This window comes from Sphaerodactylus townsendi, linkage group LG10, assembly GCF_021028975.2.
Source record: "Sphaerodactylus townsendi isolate TG3544 linkage group LG10, MPM_Stown_v2.3, whole genome shotgun sequence".
NCBI lineage: Eukaryota > Metazoa > Chordata > Lepidosauria > Squamata > Sphaerodactylidae > Sphaerodactylus > Sphaerodactylus townsendi.
The window spans coordinates 43,874,168-43,888,491 of NC_059434.1; the positions used below are offsets into that span (position 1 = coordinate 43,874,168).

General features: G+C 43.0%; 1 protein-coding gene across 1 annotated transcript in view; it reads right to left on the bottom strand.

Moving 5' to 3' along the window:
• Positions 1–7,498, bottom strand: part of GLRB (glycine receptor beta) — a 42,595-nt gene extending 35,097 nt beyond the window's left edge. The window contains exons 1-2 of the mRNA XM_048509412.1: positions 7,306–7,498; positions 4,951–5,105 (exon numbers count right to left, since the gene is read on the bottom strand). Of these exons, the coding sequence (XP_048365369.1) occupies positions 4,951–5,072 (122 nt within the window). The 5' untranslated portion in view covers positions 5,073–5,105; positions 7,306–7,498. The remainder of the gene's footprint in view (positions 1–4,950; positions 5,106–7,305) is intronic.
• Between the last annotated feature and the right edge of the window lie 6,826 nt (positions 7,499–14,324).

The window sequence follows — 14,324 nt, forward strand, 5'->3', positions numbered from 1 at the left end:
TCAGAGGGGAGGGCAGAAGGGGCTGCTGGCTGGGAGCCAGGAGCCAGGAAGGGGGAAAAGGCTTGGGGGCGGTGTCCTTGGGTTTCCTTGGCTTTGCCCACATCAATGATGACATGGGCGGGGCCAAGGGTGCCTGAAGATGATGAGGACTTCCTGCTGCCTTGCCGTATTTCTGGGCACCAGGAGGGGGCGATTTTGCACCCCCACATGGCCAGATTAGTGGTGCCTGGGGACAGAGGGTACCCCTGTCCCTAGGGCCGTATGCCACTGTGTGGGAGGAATGGAGCAGATAGAATTATTGTCTGGAGCCCATGGAGATGAGTGTTCTGGCAGCCTTGGAAAACTTCATACACTCTTCCCGTGTGAAAAATTTCATCCATGCAATCTCATCATTTTCTTTTTCTTCAGAAAAGCTGCATTGCCTTTCAACTTAGCTTAGTGATATCATCGAACAGACTTTTCATTAGCATTCCAGGACAATATAACAAAATTTTACCTATTTAATATTAGATTCTTAGATTGTAATGAGAAGATTCAAGTTGATCTTGCAGACAAAGAGCCAATAAGAAACATATGTTATGCTGAAAATGTAACAGGCAGCATGGCATTTCTCCTTTTCAAACTTTTTTCAGGCCACATTGCACTTTTACAGAGCCTTCTAAGATTCATCCAAGAACAAAGTTCTGTATACCATGAAAGCAGTGGTGGAATTCAGCAAGTTCACACCACTTCAACAGAACCGGTTGTTAAAACGGGGCTTGTAAACAACCAGTTGCTAAATTATTTGAATCCTACCACCAGAACCGGTTGTTAAATTATTTGAATCCCACCAATGCATGAAAGCTCAAATGTCTGAGAAGCCCCTTAAAAAGACACTATTTGTTCTCTATTTGTTCACAGAGCATTAATAATATAGTTTGCTTCTAGTTCCTAAGACTGTAGAGTCACATGAACCAATCATCCCAATCTATATGGAAATCAACCATGATTAACACCTTAATTCTTATATTTTGCCCAGATTAAAAAAAATGTACATACATGAATGGTATAAGACATGTTAGACACACACAAAAAGTCGAAACCAAACACACACATGCTAATAGGATTCTTTCAAATGGGAAAATCTTTTAGAGTATTGAATAGGATGGAATGCACATACCATTTGAAACAAAATACTTACTTTGACTCATAGTAGTAAGAGAAAGCACAGACCTCCAGACAGGTTCATCATAAGAGAGCTGCATCAGGACTTAACAAAATCCAAGAAGCGAATACGTAAAGGCTGCTAGTGAAATGTGAGTATGCAATAGAACAGCAAATTTCAACACCATTTCAGCAAAGTAAATGTGTTTTAATTGGCAACAGAAAGGCATTTAAAAAAAATACACTCACCAGTTGTCCTGGCACAGTTTTCATAGCAAAATTAGAAGCTGAACATGGAACTTAATTGTTTCTGACACTCACAGTATGCTTCTCACATACATTATTTTAATAATAATGTGATTGCTGCGATAGCTAAAATGGCATTGTGTATTTAAGATTGCACGAAATTGATAGTTGAGGATTTTCATATTTGGCATGAAACAATTTCAACATTCTAAGTTCTTTCTTAGCAGCCAAGTGTGTATTTACAGTTAGTGGAGTTCACTGCACTGACAAATACCTCAAACTTAGCTACTGATTCCATAGATCCACAATATTATTTAGGTAGGATACAAACTGAAATTCCGTGGTCCATGAAAAATGGTATTGTATTCCATATGACTGACTTCTCAAATACTAAGTTTGCACCCCACTGATACCTCATTAGTATTAACCTTGACATTAGCTGGCTGTGTGAATGAAGGAGCCAGAAGTAGACAGTTCAAACAGCATGTTCCAGCCTGAGCAGGGCTTACTATTCTAAGTTCCCTCAGCCCAAGTCCTGCCCATGTCACTAGCATTTATGTTACAGTACTGAAAATGCCAGTGAAACTACAAAACAGACATCTTCCAGCTACTAGATCATAAATCAGTCGTTCATCCAAAACAATATGATTTTATTTTCAATTGTTATAAACCTCTATCTGCCAAGATATTGACACAATGAGATAACCTCCATTCTACCAATGGGGCAGCTAACAGCTATAACAAAATGGTCTCTGCAGACCTCCCTCACACCATCCAGACTCCATGTAAATATCATATTTGATTAATGGCCTGATCCAGAGTGCAGAAGAAAATGAATTGACATCAAGAAGTGGCACAGGTCTATGTCAGTGGATTTGCCTTTCACGGGGCACCTACCCTGGTGAAGGGGCAAATTTGTGGGGGGGAAGCCACCGTGGTCCATTGAGATTCTTGGATGTGGCACAGAGCACCATGTTAGCATCCCCATTGGCCACCATAATAGGGAGGCATTCTGGAGGCATGGCTGGGGTGGAGCCAATCTGGGGCCTGGACTTATGCAACCCTTTTGGGTGGTGGTAAATCCACTGAGCCTAATAATGCTTTTCAGTAAGCTTTTCAGTGGTGGGGAGGTTTTGTTTTGTATTTTGTCTCTCTGCACAGCTCTCTGGAGGTGGCAGGGAAGCACTGCAGTGGCACTGTCTGTGAAGGCTCTGGATTGGGCTGCCCAACATATGACTTGCCCAGATCCATGGCTTTCTGGAATTTAGTTCCACCCCTCTTAAACAGCCCAGCTTATCATCGTTGTCTCTCATATTGATCCAGAGCTGTTAATCAAAATGTTAACTGCCATTGAATGGGATAAGCCATAAAATGAGTTAAGTATAAACACTATCCACTGAGCACAATGGGAATGATCAAAGACTCCACACAAACATTGCCTCCCGCTATACTTCAAAGCTATAGCACAACTTAGGATTCCAACTAAATTGCAGCCAATGAAAATTCTACAAAACAATGTATAAACCCCAGCCAGGTTAATCATCTCAAATACTGGGCTACCACTTTTGGAACTCATGCTGAGCACACTGAGAACACAAATTGTGCAACTTTGATGATAGAAACTCTAGAGAAGGGGCACCTTGCATAAAAGGAAGCACTTGCAAAAATCCAAGAATAAGCACAAACATTATGAATATTTCCAGCAGTGCTCAAAATCTTTGCAGATAACTCCTGCAGTACCAACGTGGATCCTCCACTCTACCATCTGAGGAGCATCGACGAGGGATTCATTGACTCAGTTGTGAACTTCTGCAAATGTCTGCCATCACCATATTTCATGGCACTGACTTTCACAAGTTTAACTATCTGTTGTGAGTAGTGCTATTTCCCAGGCCCTCTCAGAGATCCAGAGAGGCCTTGGCCACTTCCAGTTCTTGAATCTCTCTCTTTGAGAGATTTTGGTCTGACAGAAATGCACATGAACACAAGTTACAAGACATATCAAACACAAAAACATCAAGTGTTTAAAGTCCCCCTTTAAGTTTGAGGTTCAGACCAAATGGCCCTCCCCCATCTGATTGGTCCTGTTTACCTTGTATCTCCTAGGGTCACTTTGAGGTTGGTTGGTTGTTTCCACATATGGCTGACATATGGGGCAATTTTAGCATGCCACCCTGTTACTATGTATTCCAATATGATTGTTTATGAAAGTGGATATCCATTTTCTCTACTGCTGAAAGTATAGGATACCAACTATGGGACCATCTCTACTGATACATTCCTCAAAGAGCTCTTTAATGTATGAATCTACTGGTGGTCCCTGGCCCCAGAGAAGTTCAGTTAGCCTCAACCAGGACCAGAGCTTTCTTGGCTCTGGATCTAGTCTGGTGGAATGCTTTATCTAGTGAGACTAGGACCCTACAGGACCTTATGAAGTTCTGCAAGGCCTGTAGACAGTGCTGTTCCACCAAGTGTACAGTTGAGGCAATGAGAGTACCAGCTGACATTCCCCTCCTTCCCTTCCTCCAACTTTTTGTCAGCGAGTCTATTAACATCCCTCATAGGATTGAATGTGTTCTTGTCATTTTAGATAAAATGTGGTTGTAATTTTTTGAAATATTTTAATATTGTAGGGGATTTTATATTTTATAAGTGTGTTGTAAGCCAACCCAAGTCTGAAAAGGGAAGGGTGGCCTATTAAATCTAACTTTCAAAAAAATAGCTGTGTCAATGCTGTATTACTCATGACTTTATAATCTAAGATCAAAGTATCATGATATTCACCATTTGTATTCGTATGTTTAATGAATTCAAGATATAGCACATCTGAGCAGAATAAAGTCATTAGTCTAAATTTCAAGAAAAGAAAAATTCTGACCCTTTGTTGGATACTAATGACATCAAATTCCAACTTTTTACCCCCAACTTTTTATGAGCCCAAGTGGTATCAGGCATACATCCAGCTCACATATCAAGAATATCCCAATAAAGGAAATGTTATAATAAAGAAAACATCCATGTGGATGTTTTCCATATATTGAAACAAACTACCTGTCTATGACCTCTTTGAGGCCCCTTCTGCACATGCAGTATAATGCACTTTCAATCCACTTTCAATGCACTTTGCAGCTGGATTTTACTGTGCTGAATAGCAAAATCTACTTGCAAACAATTGTGAAAGTGGACTGAAAGTGCATTATTCTGCATGTGTGGAAGGAGCCTATTATTCAAAAAAATAAAAAAAATCAAGGTAAGACCTTAGTCATAAATATTCATGCCCATCTACTTATAACCACATAATATTCTAACCTGGATAGTCCACAGTTTAACATAGCACACTTTAGACTACATTTTATGTGCTACATAACTAGTTGTATGGAATAGACCTGGTTAATCCCCAGCAAAGTTATTACACTATAGTGAATGATGGTACTACACACATTTATTTGCTCTTATTTCATAGAAAATTGTAAAATTTGGTTTAAGATTCTTGAGTGGGAAAATAAAGTGTTTATAAATCATTGTTGGATTATACACAGATATTTTTTAAAAGAAACATACGAAGGACAGAGATATTGCTTCTTTTTCCCTTTTCCTTTCTTTGAAGATTTCTCTTTGGGATAGACCTCTTCAACGCATAAGGAGAAGAAAACAAACACAAAAGCTGCCAGTAAAAACTTCATCGTGGAGATTTTGGGTCTGGAGCAGAAGTTGACCTAAGACAAATAAGAGAAGCAAAGAGCACATTAGTATAATTAGGTGAGGAAAAAAGGGGGAAAACTTAATACATGAAATAAATAGCTAATTAATAGACATGCATCATCGAGTGAGTTATCTGATATACCTTACACAGTTTTCTCAAGTTTTCGGCATTCCTGGACTAATGAATCTGTTAAATGTATTAGTCATTATCCGGAATTAGGCTAGGCATACTTGCTTCAAATGATTTAACACTATATTCTAATTGTCCTCATAAACTTGCCTAGATTATTAGAGTGATGTTATGAATTAATTTATATTTATGAATTAATAAACAGTTGGGTTTGGTGTACAGAACAAGTTTCTATTTCCAGAAATAAGACACACACATAAAAATTTTGCCTACATAAACTTCCCTAACATTATATTTCACATTCACTCATGTATAGTGTCATATGCGTCATTTCTGCTAATGAAGTCTCTAACATGTTATGGTACTACATGTAGTATTATTGTGCTATTAACAAAAATGGATATATTAATCGGAGCCTTGTCCTTGAAATGCTTATGTGCACTATTAGCTGAATTAATGTTCATGAGTTTGTTAATACACTGACATCTAGATCAAATGCCTCTGTGTACTGTATTTGCCATAGCAGCACATCTGCATCTATTACCTAGTTACAATAGGAAACAGAAATTGTATGTAGTACCTGCACCACTGGTAATATTTCACTGCTGTACAACAGTTATATGGCTCCTGGTTTATTATATATTTTCCCAATAATAAAGGATGCTTTCCCGGCATGGTTAAGTGTTTACATACAATGCCAAGTATTGCTGGCCTGCTCCAAAAAAAGTCACTACATTTTATGATCTCAGCATCAAATGCAGTTTTTCCAGCCTCTGTCCCCTAGAAAATATGGCTGGATCTACAACACTAGCTGCATTTCACTGCTTGTAGATGCAGGGACTGGGTACATTTTCTTAAAAGCAAAAAGATATTTACATCCCTTGAACAGCAGCAACAGCAAGATATTCTTGTATTCCTTCCAAGAGAAACAAAAGAAGCATCTTCCTTTGGCCAAAAGCAACAGCAATGAAGGGCTCCCAGCCAAAAGACAAGGCATGTGAGCATCCTGATCCGTGTCACTCATCTCGGCAATGAATCCCATACAGACTCTGCCAGTTGCAGCTCTTACAAGATCGCTTCTCCGCCGGATAACAAGCAAGGTCTCCCAGTCACCTTTGCCTACACTCATTGCCAAAGGCCCTCGGTGACCTCTCTCCCAGGACAATACTAAGGTCATAACAATCACAAACACTCAAGAGATTTCACACAGCTGCAAAGGTAAAATAAAAAGAAACAATGCTGCGGGACACGCATCACATTTCTCACCAAAGGACAGCCAGCCACATTCTTTAAAACCAAACAAACAAACAAACAGTCTATGGCATACCGCATCTACCTTGGCGGCAATTCTACACTTCGCGAACCTTCGCGACCTCCAGTTATATAGGAAGCAACATGCGGCCGACTGGCGGCGCGGAGACCTATATGCAACCTTCAGTCTCCTGCGCAATGTCTGTATACGACGTCCTTTTGCCACTGACACTGTGGCTCAAAAAAAGTCTGCCTGCTTTCACCCTAATCTTCATATTTGTGTGACGCAGAACTCTGACGGAATTGATCATAGTGATAACCATCACTCTTCCCATTTTTTTCGCTCTGATTGTCCTGTTACCCACCCACCCCTGCAATTGCCTTCTTGGGGGAGGAAGGAAAGGTCCCCCGCTCCAAACCGAGTTTCTGCTTTCTGGATAACAGATCCCCTCTGTTCCCCCCTTGCCTCCGCATCTGCAGAGGCGGGAGGTCCAAATTTCTTCTCCAGGATCGGCAATGCCAGCCACGCAGAGCTCTCTGCACGAAGCGCTAGCAACGGCATCATCAAGCCAGTAGCTGCATGGTGCTGGCCAAGGTACTGCAGGTGCTTCTGAACGAGGGAGAGAGGTGCTTGCCCATTGCAGCCAGCACTCGCCCTCGAGGCCCCAACGGGCACGGAGCGTCGCCCCTACCAGCCAGCCCCCCGATTGCTCGTCCATCTCCCCCACCGATTCCACCTGCATGCCAGTTTCCCCGTCCGTGACCGATGCGCGGGCGAATAGCTTGTCCCCAGCGCAGTGCCAATGGCCCTTCTGCCCAGCGGCGGGACTCACCAGAAGACGGACGCCCGGGAAGCCACGGCCACCCTCGACCCTCTAGTGCAGCCGGAGATGGCTGAGCAGCCTGCAGCGACCCATGGCAAAGCCGAGGATCACGAGCCAGCAAGCGGCGGAAAGCAAGAGCTCGGCAGCGGCCGCTGTCCTACCAAAATGAACCCTGCATCAAAAAGCGTCCATGTTGCTACTGAGCATGTGCGCACTGCCCGAGAGGCTCCCAGGGAGCATGTGCAAGATCTCTGCACATGTGTGGTAGGAATATGAAGCCACGGAGAAGCCTTTGCCCTTGCCGAGTTCTGCCCTTAGTTTCAGTAACAGCTTCATTGCCTTTAGGTGTGTGGGAATGCGGCAGCAATAGAGACGGGAAGGGCTGGAAGGATGTACCCCTTCCCCTCTTCCAGCCTGTCCAAGGAATTTTGGCATTTCACGCAACAGCAGAGAGCACCCAACCGCAAGGAAGATCCAAGTTGAGCATTGCTAGAGCCTCTAGGGCTGAACTTTTGCCCAACCAGTGGCAGCACCAGGGCTAGTTTAAGATATTCTGCAGCCATAAAGTATTTTGTCACCTTCCCCCAAGGCGATGTAATGCAAGGAGTAACAAGAATGCTGACTGGGGAACAGGGAGAGGCTTGAAGGCCATTTGATATAATGGGTAAGGAATGCCAATTGACTTGCATGGACTCCACTGGAAAACAATACAGGATAGAAAAGTTGCAATGAAAGTGCAGAATTTTTTTTTGTGAAACCTGCCCTGGGCATGGAATGACAGACCCTTGAGTGGAATGATTATCTCTGGGAGCTGAATCAGTTTTCCGGAACTGTGATTATAACTCCTGCAGTGGAATTATGGCTTCTAGAAGTAGGATAAAAGTTCTGAGACAGGAAGGACAGTTTCCAATATGAAATGATAATCCCTGGATGTGGAATCAGTGCTCTGAGACTGGAGCGATAACCCCCACTGTGGAACGATGATCTCCGTGAGTAGCGTAGCAATTCTGGGCCTGAAATGACAGCACCCCAAACTGAATTATGAATTATGGCCCCTGGGAACTGCAAAGACAGCTTCCAGAGTGGAATTACATTCGCTGGTGCAAATAAACCTCTCTAAGGCCCCTTCTGCACCTGCAGAATAATGCACTTTTGATCCACTTTCACAATTGCTGGCAAGTGGATTTTGCTATTCCGCCCAGTAAAATCCAGCAGCAAAGTGCATTGAAAGTGGATTGAAAGTGCATTATTCTGCAGGTGCGGAAGGGGCCTAAGATTAGCATGATAACCCTCAGAATAGAATGACAGACCCTGGACCCTGTAAAATTGGCTGCAGGATAAAACAACAACCCCCAGAATGGAATGACTGTTCCTGAGACCAGATAAATTGCTTTGGGACTGAAAATGACAACCCCCAGAGTGGAAAGACAGAACGTGAGACCATGTGCTGGGACTGAAATGAAAGTCTCCAGACTGGAATGAACATCCTTGAAGCAAAACCTGAAGCAACCTGCTCTGGAAGTGAAATCATAGCTCCCAGAGTAGAATGACAGCCCCTGGGAGTAGCATAAGAGTTCTGGGTCTGTAATGACAGCACCCAGAGTGGATTGTCCATCTTTTGGCCCTGATATATTGCTCTGGGAATGGAATGTCAGCTCTCAGACTGGAATGAGCATCCTTGGGCCTTTGAGGAAACGGATGTTTTGGATGGTGGACTGTATGTCATTGCACCGCACTGATTATCTAAATATACATATTATAATGCCATACTGAATTCTTCCTACAGAATTCCACTGTAAATAATGAAAATGTATACTTCCCTCAGTGCTTAGCTGTACTATGTGAAGAAGTTTCATTTAATATATTCATGGGAGTTGCAATTCGTAGGTTTTTCTTCATTTAATAAGCCCCAAAACCCAAGGGGTATGTGTGTGTGTGTGTGTGCATACCCACTTGATTGTAACATTAATTTTATATGGAGAAGGTACATGTGTGGTTACTATAACTTTCCATTTTAGGAAGTAGTTTCCTACACTAATGTCTTAATAGCACTGAACAAGTAATTTAATGTTAAAATATCAGCCTGAAAACTGCTTCGCTCAAAAGTCAACAAAAGTTCTTTAAAAAAGCATTGGTTAACACTGATTTTACAACTATTTCTGACAGAAGAAGTTTTATTTCCTATGCTAAATGATAGTGTTGCCTACTCTGGATTGGAAAATACTAGGAGATTTGAGGGGTGGAACTTGGAAGGGGTGGGGTTTGGGAGGGGAGGGGAGGGACGGGACGGGATCTCTGCAGGGTACAGTACCATAGAGTCCACCCTCCAAAACAGCCATTTTCTCTATTGTCTGGAGATCAGTTGTAATAGCAGGAGATCTCCAGGGTCTAGTTGGAGGCTGACAACCCTAATAAACGAGTCTGGGGGTTCATGTCAGTATTCCAGATATCATGTAGGGGTTTTTCCTCCACAATGCTACAACCTAGTGAAGTAAGATATACAGAAACAGAGAGAGGGAGAGGAGAGGGAGAGTCACCATTAAGATTCAGGGTGCAGTAAATATTGACTTTGGTTCTCCACTGTTTCATTCCAAGCACTACTCTATGGTAGCTATCCATTAAAAAGCCTTCTTATCCATAATATTAAGGATTTAGTGCTTAGAATATTTCCAAATCATAGTTGACATTCAATCCATATGAAAAACTATCACATATTGACCACTGTCCATTCAGCCCTCTGCTGTCATAGATACTGGCCCTTCCACCCAGACACACCCCTCTCCAAATCTCCCAAAGGTCTACCAAAAATGCTAATTAAAAAAATGTTCCTTATTTGCCCAAGAAGTTTGCTGAAAGCTCTTCATAGCATAGTTCACTACAGAAGTAGTGCAGGTATTTAAAACAGACATTTTACATATGTACCTTCTTAAACAACTCTGTATATTTCCCATGTCTTCCCTAGTTGACTGAATGTGTCCTGGTAGTTCTTGGCTGTTCTCAATATTTTCAAGGGAATTAACATACCTCAACCTGCAAAAGCACTCAGTGTCACAGCCAGCGAAGGTATGTGGACAAATTAAGGCAGCAGACCCATTCGAAGGGACAGTCATGCAATTCAGGGTGCTGACATTCCAGTCCTAGAGCAGTGTGTGATCCCAGGGCCATCATTTCATTGTGGGGGCTGTCATTCCCATTCCTTGAGCAGTTTTCCCAGGGACTATTCTGCTCTGGGGACTGTCACTCAAATTCCCAGAGCACAATTTTTGATCTCTGTTTCACAGTTCTGTACAACTTTTGAGTTCTCTTTCAATGGAGCCATATATCCAATGTGCCTTCAGGCATCTTCCACTGTTTCCAGTGGGGAGTCATGCCATTTACTACACCTGCCACCATTAGCTAAATCTAAACAAGCCCTGAGGTGTTTTAAACACTTATGGAGTTTACCTTAGACTTAGGTAGGCAGCAGAAACCAGGGAGGGAGCAACCAACTGCCCCTATTGTCTCATTCTGTGCCCCCAAAAGATGAGCACCAGACCAAGCCTCAGCAGTATGTTGGCATCTTGGCATCCTTGGTGGGCTGTGACTCTCCTCCCCCAGTAACCTCTTGGCTTGCTTGGGTGGTGAACCAGCCCTGAACGGATCATGTCTGAGGCAACATGTCTGCTTCCATGCCACCGCTACCTGGCAAAAGCCAAACCTCAGTGGCACTTTCAAAGGGAGGAGGTCTTGATAGTATCTCTCCTGTCCTGCCATTCATTGGCCAAAATCTAAGCTTCAGCAGCACTGCAGATGTCTCAGGACTCACATGATACCTAAACAAGAATGGGAGGGGGAAGGGCACAAGGCATGTAAAGTATTGCTCTACTGAGCCCCAGTGGTCTGCTCTACTGAGCCCCAGTGTTGGCAGCACCACCTGATTATTTGTTGGCAGCACCACCCGATTATTTGTTTATTTGTTTATTTGTTTATTTGTTTCAATACTTCTGTCTCATCTTCACCCATGGCTCAAAGTGGCTCACAATACATAACTAAAATATTCAAATAGTAATAAAATCTGCAGTCACATCCCAGTATAATAAAATGCCTGCCTTTTTATAGTTCAACAGCTTTATTAATATTCAATTTAAAAATACAATGCCAACACTCCACACTGTTACTTCAACAAATGATCTGCCCCAAATACAAAGGCTTCTTACTTCTTCACAAAAACAGGTTAATAAAATGCCTGCCTCTCCATTAAAACCTGTAGTGTCTCTTGAAAATTTCCATGAATGGCACCCCCTCACCTCCTTGGGGAGGCCATAAAGTGGAAACAACTACATCCCCTGCAACAGCTTGGGTCACTTGGGCAGAGAACGCACACTGCCTCCCCCTCCCTCAACCAAGACTATTTTAGCAAGAATGTCAAAATAATATTAGTACAGCAGAGAATTAAGCACAGCAGAGAATAATATTAGCAAAGCAGAGAAGCTACTACTATGAACTAATTCGAGTATTCTTTGCTGCCATGAAGCCATACCATAATCCTTGGCATTATATGAAATGGTGTGTTCCAGCACAAAGCGGCACTCAGAGTACCTCCCTTCAACAAGGCATTTTCTGTGTTTGTTATGTTCCAGTTATATAGTGGTGCTGTTCTCCTGTCCAAATAGTGGTGCCATTGGGCACAAGAGGGATGTGTGAAACCTGCTGAGCACACAATGAGCAAGGATAGCAGCAGGACGTACGGGTATCCCATTCAAAAATGAAAGCAGGGTCAGAACACAACCACTTAGGTGATTGATTGTAAAGAGGAAACATGATTGTGTGTGTTGTCCCTCAGTACTAAAAAAATGGAGTCCTTCCAGCAGCATCAAGTGTTTCATTTAGTGATTTAGATAGATCTACTCTTATTTTTTGTAAGGAAGTAAGTTAATGGTCATAGAGAAGAGCTGTATTGTCCTCCTCATCATGACTAAGGCTGGGGGCAGGAACCCCTGTAGCTGCACCAAGCAGTCTGTGAATCCATATGCACCCTAAGCATCTTTTTGTCATTATTTATTTTCTCAATCAACAGTTACTAATACTAAAATACTATATAGGGAGGTGCAAAAATTTTGCTGTTAAAAAGGAGTTGAAAGGTTAGGAGACACCGGACTAGAGAAAGACAAACATCATTTAAAATAAGTTAGCGGGGAAACACAGTGTAATCATCCATATGACTGTGTTCTCCTGCTTTATCCAGAGCCAGACCCATTTTGCATCTAGCTTTGTGCTGATTAGTCAAACTGGCAGTGGTTCTCCAGGGTCTCAAGGAGAGGAAGATGCCAGACACCAGGCATGTAGGTATAGATTTTTTATGGGGGATGTTTGGGGTGGGGCCACGCCCCCACCCACCCCTGCTCTCTGAGGCCAGGGACGGCAGAGTCCCCTGCCCCGCCTGCCCCCCCCCCACTGGCTGGGCTCCCAGCAGACAGACAGCAGTCCCTTCTGCCCTCCCCTTCAGGCAGATGTGTAGCTAGGGAAAATGGAGCCCAGTGCAAAATCTGAGCCCCCCCCCCTCATGGGTGGCAGCTGTGATGCTGGAATGCACCCCACAGCAGCATCACTTTCAATGGTGTTTAAACTAGGGAGCCCAGATTCTCCTTTTAAATCCACCTTAAAGGGAGAATCTGAGGTCCCCAGTTAAAACAGCATTGAAAGTGGGGTGCTGTGTGGTTTCCGGGCTGTATGGCCGTGTTCTAGCAGCATTCGCCTGCATCTGTGGCTGGCATCTTCAGAGGATCTGATAGTTGGAAAGGAAAGCAAGTGGGGTATCAGGAGAGAATGCTGCTAGAACACGGCCATACAGCCCAGAAACCACACAGCACCCCAGTGATTCCGGCCGTGAAAGCCTTTGACAATAGAATTGAAAGTGATGCTGTTTGGGGGTGGATTATCCTCCACCCTGAAACAACATCACTTTCAATGTTTAAACTTGGGGACCTCAAATTCTCCCTTTAAATCTATACTGAAGGGGGTGGATTTAAAAGGAGAATCTGGGGAAATTGGGGGGGGGTGCCTGCTGTCAGGGGTGCAATTGTTAAGCTAGCAGTACCAAACTTCCAGGGTATCTTTAGGATATTCTCCTGCTGATACCACCCAGGTTTGGTAAAGTTTGGTTCAGGGGGTCCAAAGTTATGGACTCTCAAAAGTGTAGCCCCCATCTTCAATTAGCTCCCATTGGAAACAATGGGGGATGGCTGGGGCACCCCTTTTGGGAGTCTATAACTTTGGACCCCCTAAACCAAACCTCACCAAACTTGGGTGGTATCAGCAGGAGAGTCTCCCAACAAATCCCTGAAATGTTTGTGCTGCTAGCCTAACAATTGCACCCTCTGCAGGTCAAAAACTGAAAAACACTTTAAAAATACAAAAAACCACAAACGGGGTCGGAGCTTCGGATATGTAATGGGGGGAAACCACCCCTTACCTACGTCCTTGCCAGACATGCTCCATCTGAGATTCCTTTACTGGATAGGCCAAGCAGCATGTATACTAATAGAGTTCTGCTACTGAACAAGCCACAACCTTTTTGCCTACATGTTCTTGGGTACAAGGGCTGTAAGAATTTTACATATTTGTTTGAAATCTTCGGTAACGCATTTCTGGTTTAAGTAATCAGTTGCTTTGAGCAGTATGTAAAGAACAGTGCAATGTTAGGCCTTTTATTCTTAATTTGGTTTGTAAGGGAAGTGGATGTATTTTAGCCTATGTTGCCCACAGATGCATAGTAACAGTTGCCACATGAAATGCAACATTTGGGGCACATTTTTTTTACATTCAGTATAACCACACAACTCTCACTGACTCACAGAGAAATTATAGGGTGGTATATGGGCAGAAGCCAGGTCAACAAAGTGGAAGCTGAAAGTTTCCACTTACTGACCACAATGCATGTCTACTCTCTTATTAAGGAAGAAGTGTTTTTGACTGAGATTTATACTTAACTGCTTCTTGATTTAGACATAATCTATATAGCCATCTGCTACCTGCTCAGAAATCAGCTG